Source organism: Cynocephalus volans, chromosome 12 (assembly GCF_027409185.1).
Source record: "Cynocephalus volans isolate mCynVol1 chromosome 12, mCynVol1.pri, whole genome shotgun sequence".
Classification (NCBI taxonomy): domain Eukaryota; kingdom Metazoa; phylum Chordata; class Mammalia; order Dermoptera; family Cynocephalidae; genus Cynocephalus; species Cynocephalus volans.
The window spans coordinates 8,579,761-8,603,266 of NC_084471.1; the positions used below are offsets into that span (position 1 = coordinate 8,579,761).

At 41.5% G+C, this 23,506-nt stretch overlaps 1 protein-coding gene across 1 annotated transcript in view; it reads left to right on the plus strand.

The window, feature by feature from the left end:
* Positions 1-23,506, plus strand: part of TCF20 (transcription factor 20) — an 86,653-nt gene that overhangs the window by 51,364 nt on the left and 11,783 nt on the right. The window contains exon 3 of the mRNA XM_063075674.1: positions 19,685-19,778. Within this exon, the coding sequence (XP_062931744.1) occupies positions 19,685-19,778 (94 nt within the window). The remainder of the gene's footprint in view (positions 1-19,684; positions 19,779-23,506) is intronic.

Below are 23,506 nucleotides of genomic sequence, written 5' to 3' on the forward strand. Positions count from 1 at the left end.
TCACACTACTATAAAAAGTGCTGAAAATCAGAACATTCCTGTATTTAAAAATGGCTTTCACTCCCCTTCCTTTTCTGAATGTGAGACTTGTAGTTCATTCATTTCTGCTTAGTTTCTTTGCTTCTGTCCAACTTTGATCTCTGTTTATTTGCCTTGGTGTAATTGTGTGGGCAAATCTACAATGACCTCTGCCATGAATGGTGTTACAGAGGTAATGCCTATATACAGGCATACGAATAACTTGATATATACAAGTCATGTTTGAGACACTGAGGTATGTGAAGGCCTGCAGGGTTGTGGCAGAAGAGGAGGATCTGGTGACCATGAATCCCTTGAGGCTGCACATCCCAGCTTTGCCCTGCAGTTGGGAGAGCAGCCTTCATTTCCCTTCTCCCATTCACCACCCGCGTGGACAGTAACCTCCCAAATATGTTCTTGCTAGCCCCCTTGGGGAATTTTTAATCTCTTTTTTTTCTTTTTTCACCCCACACTGTATATTAAAGAACTGGCTTTAGGTTGACATTTTTTTTAAAATTTTTGAATCAATATATTAAAGATTGTATTTAAGGTTTATTTTTAATATTAGTTTAAATAATGAATAATCGTTTATTTCCTCCCATCTACCAGGCAAACGTCCTCCTTAATTTACTTTAAATTGTGACAAAAGGGCCGGCCCGTGGCTCACTTGGGAGAGTGTGGTGCTGATAACACCAAGGCCACGGGTTCAGATCCCTATATAGAGATGGCTGGTTCACTCACTTGGGAAAGCGTGGTACTGAGAACACAAAGTCAAGGGTTAAGATCCCCTTACCAGTCATCTTTTTCAGAAAAAAAATAATAAAGTTGGTAGCGCTCAAAGCCTGGCAAGACTGCTGCCACCAGCCCTGGTCCTGGTCCTGCCAAAGCCTCCCTTCAACTCCTATTCTCTGCTCTTAACTCCAGTGCCCCCAACACATACCCCCACCCCCAGAGATTGTTCCTCCTCTGCACTCCTCTCCCCAGCCCTCTCTCACATCCCCTCAATCCCTGTGTGTCCCATTCATTCATCCAATCACTTGCTCTTTGTTATCTCATCTCATACTTTGGTCACAGCCTGTCTGTGCCACATTTTCTGAGGGCAGGCACCAAGGCCTGTTCATCTTTCTGTTCCCGTGACTTTCAGCATATAGTAGAAAGTTGTGTAATTCTCATTACCTATTTTTCTTAACACTGTGTGGTATCTCTTTTTATATCACTACATGATGACATTAATACTGAACTTCCAGAGAAAGAGGTTTTTTTTTAAGATTTTGTTTTTCAAAATTCTAGGGAATCTCAAGTGAAATTTTCAGTTTTGAATTTTTTTTTTAAATTTTATTTATTGAATCAAAATTGATTATACATATTTTTGGGGTTGAACATTGAGATATGTTGATTAAATCAATATTACTAGCATATATATTGTTACAAATCGTAATTATTCTTTATGCCCCTTGTCCAGCCTCTCCCCTTCCCCCATTCCCTCCCTCCTCTCCCCTCTTTACCCTAGATTTCTTCTCTCCTTCTGAAAGAACAATGGTTACTCTGTTAACTTGTTGCCTAGATGATCTGTCCAATGCTGAGAAATGTGATAGGGTCCCCCAATATTATCATAGAGCAGATGCTTCTTCTGTCACTCTGAAATGGGTTTTGTGGAAAGAGACATCCTCTTCTTTTCTTTGTCTCTGCTGGTGACTCTTCTTGTGTGAATGCACTCCGGTGGTTGGTGGACCATCTGCGTGGTGGCTGTGGCGTCTAGCCGCTTTTGTAGCAGTCATGGTTGTTGTGGTGGCTGTGGTGGGTCACCCATGTAGAGATGCTGTTTTTGACATGCTCCTTGGCACTGGCGGTATGGCTGGTTGTGGGGTGTGTTTGGTCCCCTTCTCCATGTCCTGGGTCCCTGGGCGGGCCCCAAGGTACTGGCGCAGTGTGCCTGGTTGTGGGAGGAGGGCCCAGTGCCCTTCTCCATGCCTCAGGTCCCCGGGCAGGCCCTGAGGCACTGGTGCATTGTGCCTGGTTGTGGGTGTGAGGACCATTCCTCTTCTCCTTGCCCTGGGTCCCTGGGTTGGCTCCGAGTTGCTGGCATGTTGTGCCTGGTTGTGGGGGAGAGGTCCAGTCCCCTTCTCCTTGCCCCGGGTCCCCAGGTCCCCGGGTGGGCTCCGATATATTACCTTACAGAATAAATCATGACAAATTAAAGGACTCTAATTTTCCTACAGTCTATTTCTCGAGTTTTTTTTTAAGAGGAAGGAGGATGATGGGGGGGAGCATTACACCTGATTTTAAAGTAAAACTTATGAGGAATAGACTATTCTTTGAAAATGCTAAAGTACCATAAACAAGAATGTTGATAAACAAGTGACTGTAAACAAGTCACTGTATATTAGGCCAAATAATTCATCTCTGAGATGTACAAGCAGTTATTGCTAATCTGTTAAAGAGCTAACATGATCAGATAGCATGTAAAAGTAGGTTTTCATTTTAATTCAACAAATATCTGAGTCCCTACTAGAAAACCAGTAGAAACCTGAAGTTAGAGTGCTGTGAGGCCACTTCCCGGGTGAGTCAGCCTAAGCCTCAGGTCCCCTCGCTGGTAGGTAGTTAGAGAAGCACTGTGTCAAGGCTCCTAAACTTTGTGCAGGAAGGTTTGTGTCATTCATGCAGAAAGCAGCACCTTGCCCCACACAGGTCCTACATGAGGGCTTTGAATTTTTTTAGGAGATATAACAACCTCCTTTATCCAGTACTATTAGAAAAATGGAGGTTCCTCCTCATTTCAATCCAGTGCCAATTTTGCTGGACTCTGAAGCCCTGTGACTGCAGACCAATTTCTTCCCATCTTCCCATTTACTGTAAAGAAGTATGATAAGGGAAAATCAAGTCATTTTAATGGTTGCCCTCAAAGGTTCTCACCTTTCTGGCTCTTGCCATTCTGCTCAACAGCTGTGTAGTGGGTGAGAGTCCCAGAGTCACACTGTTTCGTATAAATTCCGGAGCTTGCCATTTCCTAGAGTCACTTGCTCAAGTCACTTACCCTCTCTGTGCTTCACTTTCTTCATCTACAAAATATGAAAACTGATAGTACCTACTGTAAAGAGGGTTATTGAAACATTAAATGAGTTGCTCTTTGGAAAATACTTAGAGAAATGTTTGGTACATTTCAACATTTGAGATGGTTTTAAAGTAAATACATACTGTGTGCTGGTGTCTGCCCTGGAACAGTGGGTGTCCTCATATGTTGTCTTAGTAAAGATGGTTCCTGTCATTAAGCTCACTCAATAAGCTGTAGCTTGTGTTATTGTTCCATCCTAGCACAGTTAGTGGGTCTTCCCAGTAGCTTCCAGAACTTATTCTCTTTAATGGGAAAGTTGTCCTGCATATGAAATAAACATCTTCTCATTTTTACTCTTGTTAGAAACTCAAGATTGCGGGGGAGGAGTAGGGTGTGGGGTATGTCATCTGCAGTATTAATTTATGTCTTATGAAATAGCATCAGCCAACATAGACACTCTCAGGAATTATATTCCTCAAAGGAGAGGAGGCAAAGGAAGGGCATATTAAGTAAAAGCATTAATATTCTTGTGAGTTGGTAAATTTTTATAGTGATTACCTAAGGCGAAAGAGTCTACCAGGTAGTAAAATTATTTTTTAGGTAAACTTTTGACACATCAGCACCATGTGGGAGACAAAATAATTAACAATTCTGAGTTTGTGTTGTATACCTTAGAATGACTCAGAGCAAATACTTAACCTACCACACTCCACTGCCTTTCCAAAACAGAGTTAATATATGAGAATATGTGAACTCCAGAGGGCTCTACTGTAATTGAACGATTTAACATTAAATTTTGGGGCAATGTGAAACCACTAGTGATTTCTAAGCTTGTAAATCACATGGTTTAAGCATGTGTAACACATGAGGTTTAAACACATAAAGGGAACTCAGGAAAGAGGAAGAGATGGAAAGTAAGCAGATCAGTTAAGAGGCTGTGGGATTAATATGTGCAAGAGCTGATAACAGCTGAATGCATGGTGGAAAAGGGAATCAGAAGGAGTGGAACATTTTGGGATTCAAAGTTGATAGAATTTAAACACTGATTAGTTGTGGCAGATAAAGTGAGGAAGTCAAGGATAAAGCTAAATATTTTCCCAAGATATTGACAGCATGGTGGAAAACCAAGATTGTGTTTAATTACACTGAGAAAGAGCAGATAGGAAACATTACTTTGTGAACCCTAGAAAACCTCTCCGTTTTGTAAACAGTAGCACCCCATTTTCTCAGAGCTCCAGAATGGAGTTTAAGGCCTTTGTGCGTTGAATTAAGGCTGGACAAAGTGCATGCACTTTGCTCTCTAGTCAAATGGGCTCTGAAGTGGAGACTTTCTGTGGATGGACACTTATTCTGAGGTCCTAGGCCGTTTCACTCACAGCAAGCGGCAGGAAACATGAGAAAAGGCAGAAGAGAAGACAGGACAGAATGGCCACGGTGTCTAGATGAGGTATGTGGCATGGTCGATGGTAGTCTAGTTCACAGTCATATTCCTGGGTTATGAAAAAGATGAAATATCTTTTCTAAAGGAATTACATATTATTTACGTAAAGATAAATAACCATATTTATATTGTAAAGCTAATGGGACTGTTAGTAAAAGACAGTCACGATCCTGATAACCCAACACATTTGCCTCTTCTAGATTTTGTCCACGTGCTTTATCTTACTAGACATAATAATAGTGTAATAATTACTGCTAGCATGTATTGAGTACTTTATAAGCACTGTACATTAATTATGTTTAAACCTCAAAACAACCCTCTGAGGTGGGTCTTATTACATTCTTGATGAAGAGACTGAGGTCCAGAGAGGAACTTGTCTAAGATTCAAAACCAGCAAGTCTTCATCATTACACTGTGGATACAATTCTGTATGTTGCTTTTTTCATTTAATTTTGTAATTTTAATTTTCATGTTACTCTGTAATTTTTTTTGTTTTAATTTAATGTGGTTGTAATGTAGTTTATCCAAGTATTCCTGCACTTTTGGCCATTGAAGTTGTTTCCAGTTAATTTACTACTTTTTGTGCAACATTAAACATTTTTATTTGTGAAGCTTTATTTGGGGAAAAACTTCTGGCTGTGCAGCTGCTAGGTCAAAAAATGTAAACGTTGTTAATGTTTTTGATAGGCATTCTCTTGTGTTTTAACCAAGAAAGGGTCATACTGAGGTATGATCATCGTCAAGGATGTGTCTTTATATAAACTACCGTTGTATCAATGTTGCCTCCTGGCAGGGCAAGGCTTTTTAGCAGTGCCGCAGAAACGCTTTCTTGTTAAAGTAAAGCACAGCATCTTCTAGTAATGGAGTCTCGCTGGCTGCTGACCCAGCATTCTGTTCTTCCAGACCCACGTAGTCCTATTCCTCCTTTAGAAAAAAAAAGAATTCTATTTAAGGTGAATATGACAATATGATCTTGTTGCTTGGTTTTAGAAGATTCCATGTTCAGGACCTTCCAAATTAGCTGTAGAGAACCCCAGGAAATGGTTCAGCCACACACCCATCATGGACTTTCAAGGGGCTCTGAGACTGCCAGCAAACACCAGTTGTTGACTTTAGCTTCTTAATTTGACTTGGGAATTCTGAAATCCCTTAATCATCATTATATTTTCAGACAGTTTCAATAATTTGGCTAATCCAATCCTCTGTTGCTGCTTTCTGATCTCACTCATGAAAGAAAACCCACGTGATGGAACCACCCTTCTCCATAACCACTGTGCTCTAACCACACTGCCCAGAGGTCAGGGCCAGAAGGACAGCCCAGAGGCTCTGGGATTTACCAGCAACCTTCTTTGACGACACTAGAGGAGATTGTTGGCAAGGAGTAATGATTAGAGAAACTTGTAGAACTCTTTTTATTCTTCATCCAAATGTTCGTAAGAATTGGCTTCTTGGAAAACTGTAATGGCACTTAGTCCTTCAGCCCAGTTTTTTAACCTGTAAAATGGGGATAATAACTGGACTGCCTTCTCAAGTTATTGGATAAATAAGATCTATCCTAATAGTCAATAGACATTTAAAATTCGGAGGTGGAGAAGTAGTAAAATTATTCCAGATTTCTAATCTTGGTCTTATTACTTCCAAGTCTTCGTTTCCTCATCTTTTGTGAGCATTGGCCTCTTGCTGAGTATCTTCCTTCTCAGGGAACACTTTTCTAGAACGGACGTGAAGAAGAAACTGTCCATACTGCTGAAGATGAATTGAACCTATAGTTTTTAAACCTTGGGGATAAGAGGCCCTGGGGCACCCACATGCAGCCTCTCCTAGGGTGGTGCCCTCAGTCCACATTCTTAACACACACCTCAGGTGATGTTGGTGCAGGTGACATAGAGTTATACTTTGAGAAACACTAAAATCAACTCTGAAAACTCATGGTTCATAAGCTAGTCACAGATCTCGGTGCCAAAGTTTCCATTCTAGATTTGGGCCAACTTTTTCCTTCCAGTACAAGGTTTCCAGGGAGAAAAGGCCTGGGTCAAGCATGACCTATGGGAGCGACCTGAAAAGTGCTATAAGGGTGTGTCTCATGTTATCACTTCATTAAGTGGTGTGGGGACCAGTGATCCTAGGGTAGCTGCCTTCGCAGTTGCTTAAATACCAAGACATCCTAGTTTTTTAAAGTTTTTTTCTGCTGGAACTCTGCCCCTGTATAAAGTGCTTCTGCTGTCTGCCCCTTTTCAGGTTGCCGCTGCCCTTGAAACACTTGCCACTTCCAGGAATAGGATAGCCTTGCCCTGTAAATGCTCCGTTCAGTTTGAGACGGAAAGATGAGAGGGTTGGTGAGGTAGAAGTAGATATGGGCAAGAAAGGGGGATTTAAATATATTTGCAAGTAGGAAGAAAAATAAGTAGGCAGTAAAAATAAGGAAAAAGACCTCCAGAGCCTAGTGTTTGGAACAGCTTTGGAGGTTTCGGTTCCACTCTGATCTTTACAGATTTGAAATCTTGTTAAAGGAGTCCTATTGTGGCAACAGGTTTGTCATTTCTGCTACTGAAATCATAAACATTTCAGTATGGATGCCTCGTAGCTTCCAGTAATTGGAAACACAGACCCAACTCCTGGGTGGGATGAGCCATGGAGAGAGCAGGCTTACACCGAGTACCCTGGAGGGTACTTTCTTTAAAAAGATGCCTTTTTATATTCAGAAAGCACAAAATGTAATCATTTCTCTTTATAGGCCAATATACTGTTTAAACAAAGGGTAAAATGAAAATAAGCTAGTACGTGCATGGTCTTGTGCAACTAAGATTTCAGTGTTTTAAACTCTGGCTAGATGCATTTCTCTCTCTATGCTTAGAGAAAAAGCTGCTCTGTTCTTCATTATAGGGCTGCTGTAGGGCTCCTACTCCTGCTAGGTGCAGCCTTTTCTCAGGTTCCCAGCTTCTTTTCAGAGGGAAGAATGCTAATTACTGGCTTAAACCTGGTCCCAGCACTCTGAGCCCCTCCTTTCTAACTTCTTAAAGGGCTCAAGCCCCCTTTCTTCTTAACATGGAAAGACTTCCTTAGACAAAATGTATAATGTTTTCAACAAAGTTGCACAGTTTCCTTCTTGGCCTGTAAAAGAAATCCTCTGATTAGAATTATTTTAATGGAGTATATGTACCTGTGGGTAAGATAAAATGCAAATTGTGTTTCAGAAAAAAATCAAGTTTGGTTATCCCAAAGAATTATCATTAGTGAAACCTATGCTGACTTTTTTGATAAGAGTTATGACAATATGTATTAACATTTTAACAAACAATATGTATACATTTTGTGCAAGAGAAAAATGATTAAACCAAGCCTTCTTTAATAATCTAGAATGGGGACAAAGACTGGTTTTAAATTAAATTGTGGCAAGTGGATGCATTTTATTTGAGACATTGTTTTATATTGCCTCCCTAAATTTATTATTGCTGAACCTGAAAACTGTAAACCCAGGAGAATTAGTTAGGGAATGATGGAATTTTTAAAAAATTGTCTTTAGTATGTAAATTTTATTTTTTTAATTGAAACATGATTGATTATACATATTCATGGGGTACAGAGTTGACTGTCAATACTCGTATACAATATGTGATGATCAGTTCAGTAAAATTAGCATATTCATCATTACAAAACATAATCATTCTTTGTGTCCATTAACCAATTTCTCACTAACTCCCCTCCCCCTCCCATTTTCCCACCTCTAATAACTATAGTTGTCTTCTTCTGCAAGTTCAGTATATTATTGCTCTTTCTTTTCTTTCTCTCTGTCTTTCTCGCTTTCTTTTTGAGCTCCCACTTATGAGTGAAGACATGCAGTATTTCTTTTCCTGTGCCTGGCTTATTTCACTTAACATAATTTTCTCCAAGCTCATCCGTGTTGCTGTGAATGACAGAATTTCATTCCTTTTTATGGCTGAGTAGTATTCCATTGTGTGTATGTACAACATTTTCCTTATCCAGTCATCTGCTGATGGACATTTAGGTTGGTTCCATATCTTGGCTATTGTCAATAGGGCTGTGATAAATATGGGAGTGCAGGTGTCCTTTCAACATGATGATTTCCATTCCTTTGGATGTATACCCAGTAGTGGGATTGCTGGGTCCTATGGCAGTTCTATCTGTAGTTGTTTAAGAAACCTCCGTACTATTTTCCATAGAGGCTGCACCAATTTACAGTCCCACCAACAGTGTAGAAGGGGTCCCCTTTCTCCAGATCCCTGCCAGCATTTGTCATTCTCCAGCTTTTTGATAATAAACAGTCTGACTGGGGTAAGATGATATCTCAGTGTGGTTTTGATTTGCATTTCCCTGATGATTAGTGATAGGGAGCACTTTTTCATGTAACTCTTGGCCATTTGTATGTCTTCCTTTGAAAAATGTCTATTCAGCTCCTTTGCCCGTTTTTAAATCAGATTATTTGGTTTTTTACTCTTAAGTTGTTTGAGTTCTTTTTGTATTTTGGATATTAGTCCCTTGTTGGATGTGTATATTGCAAATATTAAATATGTGGATGTTGCAAATATTTTCTCCCATTTTGTAGGTTGTCTTTTTTCATTGTTGATTGTTTCCTTTGCTGTTCAGAAGCTTTTTCGTTTTGTATAACCCCATTTATTTATTTTTTCTTTTGTTGCCTATCCTTTTGTATTCTTATTCAGAAAGTCTTTGCCCAGTCCTACATCCTGAAGTGTTTCCACTGTGTTTTCTCCTAGGAATTTTATATTTCAGGTCTTATATTTTAAGTCTTTAATGCATCTTGTGTTGATTTTGGTATACGAGGTTTCATTTTTCTACGTATGGATATCCAGTTTTCCCAGCATCCTTTATTGAAGAGGCTGTCCTTTCCCTAGTATATGTTGTTCGTGCCTTTGTTGAAGATCAGTTGGCTTTAAGTACATGGATTGATCTATGAGTTCTCTGTCCTGTTCCATTGGTCCGTGTGTCTGTTTTTATGCCAGTACCATGCTGTTTTGGTCACTGTAGCTTTATAGTGTTAAGAATGATAGAACAGTTGAAACCCACAGTGAGTGGCCAGTATCTCTGCCTACCACATACACAGTTGAAATTCATTCCAAGTGTGGTAATTATGAACTCTTTGTGGACACCTTGGTAGAAATTATTACCAGTACTTGCCACACTCGCACATGTTCATAGAACGTTATCATCAGTGAAGTGTGCGCACTAAAATGAATAACTGATGGTGGGGAATAAGTGGTTAAATACTGTGCCTGACCTGTGAAACATACTCTAAGTAGAGTAGAATAATGGTTACCAGAGACCAGGAAGGCAGGTAGGGTGGGAGTGGTGGGCTAATGGGTACAAAACTATGCTATTTACCCCAAGTGAATCATTGTACAGTATATGCAGATATTGAAACAACCCTCTGTACCCTACAAATATGTACAAGTAAATGTTAAAAAAATATTAATAGTACTGTAAATAGACAAAGGTAAATGTTCACAAGGAGTTTGTATAAGCAGCAACATTCTGGAGTTTAGCTTAATCACTAGTATTAGATTGTTTTAAAAGCTAGCCCCTCCTGGATGTCGGTGCTTTATGTGGTCTCCAATGTCCCATGGCACTTCAGATAAGCTCAGAGGGCCTTGCGATTACAAGGGCCATCCATCCACATGGGAATGCAGAATAACAGAAATTGACTAAGGATCGCTACTGGTACTTTTTTTTCCCCTTGTTGTTGTACAGGAGGTCTTAGGAATGAACTAACTCTCCTTTTTAAAATATTCTTTTTCTTCATTGTTAAGCATACTCAGATTTTTTTCTCCCCTCATCAGTGTCCTTAAATAACAAAAGTTTCCTCCCCTCTTTTTCTTCCCCACCTGGGTATTATCCCCATTTTACCATTTAGAACATCAAGACTTAAAGAAATTAACTTACCCGACCTCCTGTAGCTAGTGAGAGACAGGGCCTGGTATCAGTTCTTTCCCTCGTGGAGCAACTCTGTAGCTCTTCCACATCCACAGTGCTGCAGTGAACAGCCAGTTCCAGCGAAGGACTCCAGGAGCCTCCTCTCCACTCCAGTTTTCTCTTTGTTTTTCTCATTTTATGTCTTCATCCTTTTTTAGACTGCCTATACTTGAGGTAGAAACCAAGGAAGAAGTCCCACTGAATATAAGGAAGACGCATACAGTAGATGTCAGTTAAACTAACTGGAACACTTCTTTAACTGGGTTGTTTTGGTTTTTTTCCTGCACCCTACTTTAGGAGAAACAAAATGATATGGACAAAAGCTTGCTAGCAAAGATTTATTTTTAAAAGCAAGTTTTAGTTTATCTCCTGGGATCACTTTAATAAAGCTTAGTCTCTTCCTAGTGTCTTACCAGAATATTCTTAATATAGAATCATAACTCTGAGGCAATGGAAGATATTCAGTTTAATTCAAAATACTGAGCTTATTTACTGTAGCAAGGTGATAGACTGTGTTCCTTAAAGGATTTCTACCATTACCTTCAGTTACCCAGAAAATGTCATTTGAAAGTAAAACCCATTCCTGACCATTCCAGTTGAGATTTTCCTTTAAGTCCAAAACATTCTGTTCTGTAAATGCAATGTTTCCAAGAGAAAGTCACATTGGAGTAAGTGCCACACGTGTGCTCAACTCATCAGAATCCTGTTGCACTGGGCCAACCCCGTGGCTCACTCGGGAGAGTGCGGCGCTGGTAGCGCCAGAGGCTGCAGGTTTGGATCCTATATAGGGATGGCCAGTGCGCTGGCTGGTTGAGCGTGGCGCTGAGGTTTGCGATCCCCTTACCGGTCAGGGGAGGAAAAAAAAGAATTATTTTGCACTGATGCCCGCAGGGCTCCCCTTCAGCTGTGCCTATTTACACCACCAAACACCTGGGCTCACTGCAACCCACCTCCCGGACCCCAGGACTGTCGGTCATCATCAGCTTCTGCCGGTTTTATCTTCAGAGTGTCTAAATACAGGCTTCTGTGTGCATTTCTGCCACCAATCATCCCATCCTCCCTAACCCAGCAACACTATTGTTGGCTCCACATTCCTGCTCATCAGCTAACCACCCCTTCTGCATCAAGCTGCATTGTGTCAGTCCCCTACACCTTTACATGTTCATCTGCCCTGGACGCCATGCCTTCCCCCAGTAGCTCTTACTCATTCTTCCCGACTCAGCTCAAGCAACACTCCCTCAAGAATGCTTTCCTGACCTCTTTAACTAGGTTGGGGACATTACCTCTAAGCTCTAAAGTACTACTTATGTCACATTTAGGTTTTGCTTTGTCCCCAGTCCACTCTGTGGGCTCCCTGAGGGCAGACACTTGGTGAACTTTGGCTTCGTATTTCAGCCCCTGCACGTAGGTGTGCAAGAAAAATTTTTGAATGAGTATAAAGAAAAGATTATTGCACTTCTGAGATTTATACCATCAACTCATAAGGAAAGACCACTGAGAATAGAAGGCCCTTGGTTCGTACTGTCTCTCACAACCTTTAGAGAAACGCACACGTTAGAGGGAAAGACAAAGAGTGGAGAAAACTGAGCTGAATGACCAGACTGGTCAAGTTCTTACGAACCTTCCCATGTTCAATCCAGGTTTCCACTTTGTACGTTGCAGTTTTATACTGTGGACTCAGAATTGACATGTTAATAAAGCAAATTAAAAGTCCCAAAGAATAGCTCATTAGGAAGTCAAAAATGCTTTCTTTATATTTCATAGAATAGCTTGCATTTCATGATTCTGTAAAGCACCACCAGCCTGGGTTTTTTTACCTTTGTTTGCCAGTGCTTACCTTTACATCTGATGGAGGTACAACAGATGGTCCTCAGTGCAACAAAAGGGTGTATGTGTTAGAATCATTATTTGCTTGCTGTATGATAAAATGAACAAACCCATTGTATGAAAATATGTGTATTCTAAATATATTCTTCATCTGTTCAAGGTTATGGCTAAATTCTGATGTCCACTGTTTGGCAGATGAAGTGTAGAAGGACAAGGAAGGACATCGCTAACAAAGGGGGAAAGCCCTTTAATCCCAAGCCTTCTAGCCTGATTCAAAGCATCATAACTTCACTGTAAACTGCAGACAGGCTGATCCCACCTGTGGGTACAAAGACACTAGGAAGGAATTTAAGAGAACAGGCTTTCCTTGTGGATCAGAACAGAGGCCAGGGATATAACTGGGAGACTCTGCTGGAGCAGCTGCACTCAGATTTTGACCTTGGCCATGCTTCCTGTGCATTTTTCACCACTTCCAGGGCCAGCCACCACCCAAACCCCCCTCACTTAGCCAGAGACATTTATTATAGGTTTATAATGTGGCTTGAAAGGCTTTCCCAAAGAAAGCCTTCTCAGGGTCAGCAGCAGAGCCACTTATTGATTGGGATTTTATGGGAGAGGAATGAGGGTCTAAGTAGACGATTTTATTCCAGGTTATTTTTATATCTGAAAGATGATCAGATTAAAGAAAGTTTGTGCAAGTGTATTTTCATCTGCTCATTTGGATAGGAAGCAGATGACTGTGTCCCAGGAGGCAAAGAAGAAGAGCTGTTAGGCTCTAGGTGTGTTGTGAGGAGCAGTACCATCTGCTGGGCCTCAGACCTGTGCGGCAGTAGGGGGCCCAGAAGCAGCTGCCGCAGATTACTCTAACACGAGTGTACAGGGACGGGCTGGGAACACGCGGCAGGTGGCTGGTGCTCACCGCTGCTCTCCATGTGACACACGGGGCAGTGTCTGTGGAGTGTAGTAGGTGAGCCTACGAGCACTTCTCATTCTAGTTGTGCTCAGTGTGTCTTTTTTTGGTAGTTTTCAATGCTTCTGAATTCCTGCTAGTATTTAATTTGCATGTGGTTTTGTGTAATTTTAGTCTCCATTTAATTTAACACCTTTCCTTCCAATGCAAAATGCTTCAGAAAACTTTAAAAACAGTTCCCATTCATCCGCGTTGGTGAAGGATAGAAGAATTGAGAAGGGAAGTGCAGGAAAAGTAAATTGTAGCTAAGAGGTGAAGTACTCAGAGGTTTAGCCAAGAGCCGACCATCCACACACACCTTTGCAAGTGAAATACTATTGAAACATACACGTAGCAACTAGACATACAAAGAGACTGTGACAGCAGGAGTCCTGGCCCATCCAGGATCAGGAGAAAAAATAGTTCCCTCAAAAAACTTTTAACTTAGTTTGTCTTAATTTAAAAGACTCTACTTGGTATGTGCTATAAGTCCTAGCAATTATATAACTTTCTATTTTATAAAACACTTTCACAGTACTTACTGGTCATCTCCCCCCCACCCCCCCCAAAATATTCACTTGTTTCACACAATAACTATATGAGGAAGGCAAAGCAAATATCATTATCCCCATTTTACAGATGATAAAATCGATGTGGTGACTTTTGTCTTTCACACATGTGCTGACACTCTTGACCTCTTTTTCTGCTAGCCCTGTGCTGCTGTGCACCTGGATGATATTCACATTAGATCAACCACATTTATTCTAAAAAGCCAGGCAGACCTGGAACCAGTCTCTTAAGCACACACACTTAGTCTTTTTTTTTTTTTTTTTTTTTTTTTTTTGTCGTTTTTTCGTGACCGGCACTCAGCCAGTGAGTGCACCGGTCAGTCCTATATAGGATCCGAACCCGCGGCGGGAGCGTCGCCGCACTCCCAGCGCAGCACTCTACCAAGTGCGCCACGGGCTCGGCCCCACACACTTAGTCTTTATGCAGTAAATGCTGCTAACATAGTTGGCTGGCTGATGTTTTTTATACTGGTATCATCATAATTTATTAGGTTGTGTCTCATGGATTGTTTCTGAAATTGGCACTTTTGGTAGAACATCTGTTGGATGTAGGTGTAACTTTTCAGTCTGTGCACTATATCTCTAGTAGCAATGAGTAAGTGGACGTAAGAAGAACCAGCATCTCTGGCTCTCCAAGGTGGACTGTGATGTGGGTCCCAGAGGCTGGCGTCAGAGCCCTCTCCCGAGTCTTTGTGAGAATGACAAGCAGCAAAATGCTCCAGCCAGGCTCATGAGCTTTCACGAGGAAACACAGGAGCTTGTCAGGCTCTAAGGAAGTAAGGACCTAACATGTAGGGTTATATATGTATTGCCTTGGCCAACACCTTGATGTGATCTTGAAAGAAAATTGATAGGATGCAGAGCTGAATGAAAGAAAGATGCTCCCAGGCCTTAAAGGGTCACTACTTGTATGTAGACCACACCACTGCCACATAGCTGGAGTAGGTAGCTGGGACAGCAGAGCCTTCTGTCCTAGATAGAGGAGGCATAATTAAAAGGGATAAAAAACATTGCTGTTGGCCAAAAATTAATACATACCTTGTTCCACATTCTCTAAGCTCTAATAACATCAGCGTTTTTAATCATATTGAAGAGTAGCCTCGTTAGTTTTCCCCAAGCTCTCAAATTTGTCAGACATTGCATTCATTCCATCAGCCCACATCTATGGCGCCTGCAGTGTGTCTGGCCCTGGGGATGCAGGAATGAGCCTCACAGTTTTAGGGCAGGTGGACAAACACAGGTAAGTAGCTACTGTCAGCATGAGCAAAAAAGTATGTGCAGTGCTGGATAAAAGCCATCTGGGAACAGTAGTGATACAACGTGTGATGTCCAAGTCTGCAGAGTTCACACAGAACCGGTTGTCATCGACGAACTAATAATACTGTGACCCAAATGCTTTGACGCACTGAGGCTGCTCCAAGATGCTCATTAAACAGAGTGATTATTCAGGTCGCTGTTACATCTCATAGGAAAGAGCATTTCTGTGAATGAAGAGGCATGCAGAATTATCCCTTGGAGGTTCACTCAGATAAGCATCAAACAGATCTTAGTTGATTCTGCCCCTGTAGATTGCCACTTCAGGTCAGAGAGCCCTGCCTCTGACACAGGGACAAGGGCTGGTGAAGAGACAGGGTGTCTGGCTACTCTGTTTAAATATGCCCAAAACTAATAATATGTTTTATAATTTGTTTTCCGAGTTTACAATATCAAGAAATGTAAGGTCCTTGTGAGTCGTTTAAAAATAGCTTTTATTCCCTTCCATAACGAATGAAAATTTCATTACTAAAAGATCATTATGTCATCAGAAGTTTGGGCTATCACTTGTTTGAAAAACGTATCTTGGTTTAGAAACCATGCTGGAAGCCCCCATTGTGTCTCATTTTGCGTGGGGAGCAGTATCGTATGGTCTTGACTGTCCTGGGAGTGAATATCATTAACTTGTAACAGTGTAGTCAAAAACAAAGGACATTTAGCTATGTAGTGACTATGCTATTTGCAGAATGGGAGAATAATAGTGCAAATAGTTTCTTCAGTTAAAAAGTAAAGAATAAAAATCTAATTGGAAGTGTTACTAACCTAGGTATTGATTTGTGGGATAGAAGGGGAGAATAGATATGGAAGATATTATAGAGATGAGTTTTTATATTCTTTGACATCTGGCACATAAGAAGTACTTTTCAAATGTTGAATATTGAGTGAATGAAGGGACTAGAAGACAGAATACCATAGAATAAAGGATATTGAACTTGGGATTCGGAAGGAAAAAAAGCTGAAGTTCTAAGTTCTGTTACTTCCTAGCTATGTAATCTTCAGCAGGTCACTTTGCTTTAGCCTCTATTTCTTCAACTAGAAAAAAGGACATCAAAGACAGACCCGTTGTCCCTTCCTCAGTGATCTCGTGGTACCAAAATCTGACTAATGAGAAGTCAATGCAATTAAAAATAAATGAATATTTTTTTTTAATGAGTGGAATTGTAGGTGTTTCCATGCAGGAGAAATTTGTTATGTTGAAGAACATAAAAAGAAAATGAACAGTTGCTTCTCATAAGATGCTGCAGAATCCCCATGTGTTAATTTTCTATCGTTGCTATAACACATTAGCAGAGACTTGTCATCTTATACTTCTGTAGGTTAGAAGTCCAACATAGGTGTCACACTGGGCTAGAATGAAGATGTCAACCAGGTTGTGTTCCTTTCTGCAGGCTCTAAGCAAGAATCTGTTCCCTTGCCTTTTCCAGCTTGTGCAGCCACGCACATTCTTTGGCTCTTGGCCCCTTCTTCTGTCTTCAGGCCCTGCTTCCATCATCACATCTTACTAAAGCCTGTGACTCTGATCCCTCTGGGAGAGCTTCTTCGCTTTTGTGGACCAGTGTGGTTGGATTGGGCCCACCTGGATAATCTAGCAAACTCGCCCCTTTCTTGATTTAATCACAATTGCTAAAGTTCCGTTTGCCGTGTAAGGTTACAGATTCTGGGGATTCAGGTGGACCTCTGGGGGGCTGTAACTCTGTCTACCACACCCCGTAATCTGTAGGGGACAGAAGTATGGTGGGGAAAGCACCAAATGACTCTCCAGAAACTTGGAATCCTAGCTCAGCCAGTCATTGTATCTCTCTGGATCTCTGTTTTCTGTATCTAATAAGCTGGGGAGTTGAACTAGACCAGTGGTCCTCAAACTACATTATGCACCAGCATCACCTGGAGGACTCGTTACAGTATAGCTTAAGGTAGGACCTGAGAGTTTGCATTTCTGACAGGTTCGCAGGTGATGCAGATGCTGCTGGTCTAGGGACCACACTTTAACTGTCTTTAAGGCCTTTTCTCTAAGGCCCAAATATACCCTGCAGGGTCTTTCCGCCTTTTATGCAGTGTAGTGAATTAATTGTGCTTTTTAATTGAAAGAAGCAAGCATTATTTTATTGATATAACTCCTGGTGAGTGGTGAGTTCACTTTCTTCACAAGAATGATGGGACATGTGGTCTGTGGGCTGGTTCAGAGCAGACAGCTTTGAGAAGCCCTGCAGGGGACAGAGAGGCAGGTGTTAAGGAAGGAAGGAAAAAGACATGGTTCAGATCCAAGTTCCATGTCTTCTCTTTCCTCATCTGTGACCTGGGGTGCTGGCAAGGCCTGCTCTGTGGGTTACTTTTCATGAGGTGGTCTGTGTAGAGTGTCTAGGCTGTGTGTAGCACATGGCCATCTTGGGTCGCATTTACTGAGCACTTTTGATCCAGCCACTATCCTAAACCTGGGTTGACACATCTAACCCTCACAACACCTCTACAGAGTGAACGCTGTTGTTAGTCCCGTATTCACGGGGTGAGGAAATAAAGGTTCGGAATTTGGCCAAGAAGGCATAGCTAGAAAGTGGTCAAGTCACTTACCAGGCAGTTACTTAGGTTCCAGAGCCCATACTACTTACCCCTTCTACAGCAGTGCCTCCAATAGTAGGTCCCTTCCTGTGTCAGTTCAGATATTTTGACTGTAAGTTACAGGATTAAACTAAAAAGTTAGAGTTTTGCTATTGTTTTTTAAACAAGTCTGGAGATAGGGCAGTTCTGGGGTTGGTTAATTTAGTGCCCGGCAGCGTCTTGATGGGTCCAGGTCTCTCCTTCTAATCACGCTGCTGTCCTCAGCAGGTTGGCTTTGTTTTCTGGGCTGTCCCCTTGTTATGATAAGATGGCTGCCATAGATCCCACCGTCCTGTCCTTGCAGAGCTTTAGTGAGAAGATGGCCTGTTCCTCTCTTGCACACTCCAGAAATACCCGACACACCCATTCCTAAATGGCCACCACTAACTGAGATTGACCCCTAGGGCGGGGAGGGCCTGAAGCACAAGCCCTCTGGATAGCTGAGTGTTAACGGCTCCATTATCGAGAAAAAGGCAGCAGGCATGTCTGCAGGGTGGCTACACTTCCTTCCTTCAGGTTGATGGCAAGTCCTTTTTTTCCTGCTGATGTTCTTTGGCACTGACAAAAGTAGATAATGTCTAGGCTACCAGGAAGGCTGTTAACTGTCCTTGGTTTACTCCAGACCAAGTGATCTTTTCTTTCTTGGCAAAAGTATGAGGGCACATGGCAAACATTTACTGATTTATTGGCACCCAGAAGGGTCTCAGTCTTCTCAGAGGTTGACGAAGCTCTTGAAGGACTCGTCGTACAGTCCCCTTCCAGCCCCATTTGTCTCTGGAGGTCACCAGGGGTGGCCACCTGAATCTCAGCTCCGACCCAGAACAAGTCACTTCCTTCTGGTGCCTCAGGCATCTTCTCATCTGTAGAGTGGGGACGTTAGGAGAACCTACCAGGTAGGGTAGCTCGGAGGACTGAGTGAGTTAATCTTTGTGGGTTGCTACAGCTGTCCTGACACATGGTAAGCACCCAGGCTTCACTGTTGCTGGCATTAGTGTAATTTACTATCAGCATTGGCATTGGGGGGCTTGGGCCAGCTCAAGTATAGGGAACACTTTTGTTTTATTCTTCCTAGAAGCAGGAATATGTTTTTGTCTTGTGGTTTGCCTTATCTGGGTGGCCCTCAGTCACCCAAAGAGTCTGCATTGTTCCTCAGTAGGGCCACATGTGGTTGAAGTCTACAAATATGGTTATTGACAGAACACATATTTCTTATGTCGACAGGATGAGCGCTCACAGCAGCCACATCACAGGGATGACAGAGATATGCCCCACTTAAGAAAACCTGACTATATAAGGAGGAGCATCTCAATTACAGAATAATGTCTCACTTGGCCAGAAATTCTAGTGCATCTAAAATATGATCTATGTATAAAAATACCACTTGCATGCAGGAGCCCATATTTTCTGAAAAGGGAAATATATACTTGTATTGGGCATTTGGGGTAAGTAGATCAAAAATAAGAATAAAATTTTCTTACAAATATAAGAACTAGAAACCAAATTCCACTTTTGATTCTAAAAGTTTTATATATAACTCTATTACTGTAGCCTGTCCCCCTACCCCAAATTTCCACAGCAGAAGTAAACAGGCAAGATCTTCAGGCGGCTCACGATAGCAGCAAGGAAATGCCTGGCAGAGAGTGTGGGTGGGTGGACAATAGGACACCAGAGATGGAGCGGGGGCCCCACCCTCTGGAGTGTCCACCACAGTGCAGGATTGCTTATCTCGCCTCACTATGTTGTTCTGTTTGATTTGAGAACATTTGTGAGGCCAGGCCTAGAACATTATTGCTGGATCTCTACCCATGGTGTGGTCAGTAAGGGATGGTTAGAAATATACCGGCCCATCCTGCCACCACAGACTCCTCCAACCACAGAAACGTGCTAAGGTCTAACCAGTGGAGTCCAGGGAAGGCTTGGAGGAGAGGGTGAATCTGACATTCTGACATGCCTGACTTTTTCCTTCTTTTCAGAAATGTTCCCACTGCCAGGAGGCAGGCGCCACCTTGGGCTGCTACAACAAAGGCTGCTCCTTCCGATACCATTACCCATGTGCCATTGACGCAGGTAAGATGGGACCACAGACCCTTGTCCAAAAGGTTAGGACATACAATTTGATTCTCTCCCTACTTCCCTTCTTTATAGTTCTTTTTGTCTCTTCTGACCCTGTTCTATTTGTAAACTGTAAAGAAATGCCAAGAGGTCACTAAAAGGTAGGGAAGGGGTAATATTTTTTTAATAACAGTTTTATTTAAGTATACAATTCAATGGTTTTTAGTATATATTTATACAGTTGTACAGCCATCACCACAATAGATTTTAGAACATTTTCATCACCTCTTAAAAAAACTCCTACCCATTAGCAGTCACTTACCTCCTTACACCTCTCCCTCGCCCCTGGCAACCACTAATCTACTTTCTGTCTGTGTGGATTTGCCTACTCTGGGAATTTCGTATAAATGCAATCATGCAATATGTGACCTTTTGTGACAGGTTTCTTTCACTTAGCATAATGTTTTTAGGGTTCATCTATGTTGTAGCGTGTATTGCCACTTCATTTTCATTGCTAAAAAGTATTTTATTGTAAAGGATATACCATGTTTTATTTATCTGTTCATCAGTTGCTGGGCATTTGGGTTGTTTCCACCTTTTGACCATTATGATAATACTGCTATAGATACTTATATTCATATACAAGTATAAATACTTATATTCACATACAAGTCTTTGTGTGGACACGTTTTCAGTTCTCTTGGGTATATACCTAGGAGTGGAATATACCTAGGAGTAGGTCATATAGTAACTCTGTTCAATCATTTGAGGAACTGCAAGGCTGTTTTCCAAAGTGAGTATACTATTTTACATTCCCACCAGCAATGTATGAGGGTTCTAATTTCTCCACCTCCTCCCTAACACTTATTATCTTTTTATTTATTTATTTTTTTATTATAGACATCCCAGTGGGTGTGAAATGGTATCTCATTGTGGTTTTGATTTGTATTTCCCTAATGACATGTTGTTGAGCGACTTTTCATGTGCTTATTGGCCATTTGTATATCTTTGGAGAAATGTCTATTCAGATCCTTTGCCCCATGTTAAATTGGGTTGTCTTTTTATTGTTGAGTTTTAAGAATTCTTTGTAATTCTGGATATATGGTTTGCAGACACTTTTTGCCGTCTGAGTTATCTTTTTCTCTTTCTTGATAATGTCCTTCAAAGCACAAGAGCTTTTACTTTTAATGAAGTCCAGTTTATCTGGTTTTTGTTGTTGTCATTTGTGCTTTGGGTTTCATTTTAAATAAATCATTGCTTAATCCAAATTCACTAAGATTTACACAGGTGTTTTTTTCATAAGAGTTTTATAGTTTTAACTCTTACATTTATGTCTTTGACCCATTTTGAGTTAATTTTTGAGTATGGTATGAAGTAGGGATCCAAATTCATTCTTTTGCATGTGGATATCCAGTTGTCCTAGCACCATTTGTAGAAGTAACTGTTCCTTACTCATTGAACGATCTTGATACTTTTGTCAAAAATCAGTTGACCATGGATGTAGGGGCTTCTTTCTGGGCTTTCTCAAGTACTATACTGTCTTGATTACTGTAGATTTGTAATAGGTTTAGAAATTGGAAAGTGAATTCTCCAATTTTCTTTTTCTCAAAATTGTTTTGACTATTCTGGGTCCCTTGCTATGCCATATGAATTTTAAGATTAGCTTATCCATTTCTGTAAAAAGTGCTGTTGAAATTTTGATAGGGATTTCATTGAATCTGTAGGTGAATTTAGGGAGTTGTTATCTTAACAATATTGTTAATGGTGTCTTCCAAACCATGATCGTGGTGTCTTCCAAACCATGATCATGCGATGACTTTCCATTTAGGTCTTTAACTTCATTTAACAGTGTTTTGTAGTTTTCAGAGTATAGGTTTTATACCTCTTTTGTTAAATTTATCCCTAAATATTATTTTTAGTGCTATTGTAAATGGAATTATTTTCTTAATTTTTGGATTGCGAGTATATAGAAATACAGTTGATTTTTGTATATTGATCTTATATCCTGCAACTTTGCTCAGCTTGTGGATTAGTTCTCATAGTTTTATAGTGAATTTCTATATACGAGATCATGTCAACTGCAAATATAGTTTTACTTCTTCCTTTCCAATTGATATGTTTTATCTATCTTTCTTGCCTAATTGCCCTGTCTAAAACCTCCAGCAAAATGTTGGATAGAAGTGTCGAGGGCTGACATCCTTGTCTTATTCCTTATCAGTTAAATATGATGTTAGCTGTGGGCTTTTCATAGATTTTCTTGATACAGCTGAGGGAGTTCCCTTCTAGTCCTAGTTTGTTGAACGTTTTTGTCATGAAGGGTTGTGTGGGAAATGGGACTACTCAACACAGAACTATACATTTCTGTGACCCAGTTGTGTGGGTTTTTTAACCTACACACCAAGGAGTTCTTCGGTGGAGACCAACTGGTGTTCTGCAGTTTAATTCGATTCTGATACTAACTAGAGTTAGTACAGACCCCACAAGTTGAGGGCTCAGTCCCACAAGACTGCCTCCCCCATCTTAGACAGCAGTCTCAAGCCCCAGGTTGTGATCTCTGCTTCTGAATGACCAGCTAGAAATTGGGGTTCCCATGAACACCTCCTCAGGTTAGATTAATGTGCTAGAGCAGCTCACAGAACTCAGGGAAACACTTTACTTATGTTTACCCATTTATTATAAAGGATACAGATGCACAGCCAGATGGAAGAGATGCATAGGACCAGGTATGTGGGAAGGCATGCAGAGCTTCCATGCCCTCTCTGGGCACAACCCTCCAGGTACTTCCACGTGTTCAGCAGTCTGCAAGCTCTTCAAACCCCCAAAGTTCAGGGATTTTTATGGAGGTTTCAACACATAGGCATGTTCAGTTATCGGCTCATCCTCCAGCACCTCTCCCCTTCCTGGAGGATCGGGAGTTGGAGCTGAAAGTTCCAAGCTTCTAATCATGACTTGGTCTTTCTGGCGACCAGCCCCAACCAGGAGCCCACCTCTAATGAGTTGCTCCATTAGAACAAAAGACGCTCCTATCACCCAGTAAATTCCAAGGGATTAGGAGCTCTGTGTCAGGAACCAGGGTCAAAGACCAAATATTAAAACAGAAGATGCTCCTAGCACCCCTAGTGCTCAGAAATTACAAGGATTTCAGGAACTCTGTGCCAGGAACCAGTGATGAAGACCAAAATATATATTTCTTATAAATCACAGTATCACAAGGGGTGTTGCAATCCATCTGTTAAGATGGTGAGGGCAATGTTTTGCAGTGTGATAACTGTTGAAAGAAGGGAAACCTTCTGTCTGAGAAATACCATCCAGCCAGCGATGGGGAAGACTTGAGTTCTGACTCGGAGCTGTGACAACCCGGGAAAATCTCCTGTTTCTGTGGACTTTGGTCTCTTCTGTGGATGTTTTCCCCAGTGACTTTTAGAGCATTAGATGTGTCTAAGACCTTCATCCAGCCGACCCTCATAATGCCGGCAGTCAGGTTGGAGGGAGAGAAACACGGAGAGAGAAATGAGCACACAGCAAGCAATGTGGTGCTGCTCATCTCTGGGCACTCGCTGGGTTCTGAGGAGGGAAACAGGGCTGTCACAGAGGTCACCACACTGTCTGTAGGAGCTGGGATTTGGTTTGGATTTGGCAGGGAAGGGGAGAGGGCGTGGCTGACCAGTTGATGGAAACAGGCCCAGAGGCATAAAGTCTGTGGTGCAGGAGCCTGCAGGCGGGGACAGGACCTCAAGAGTTCC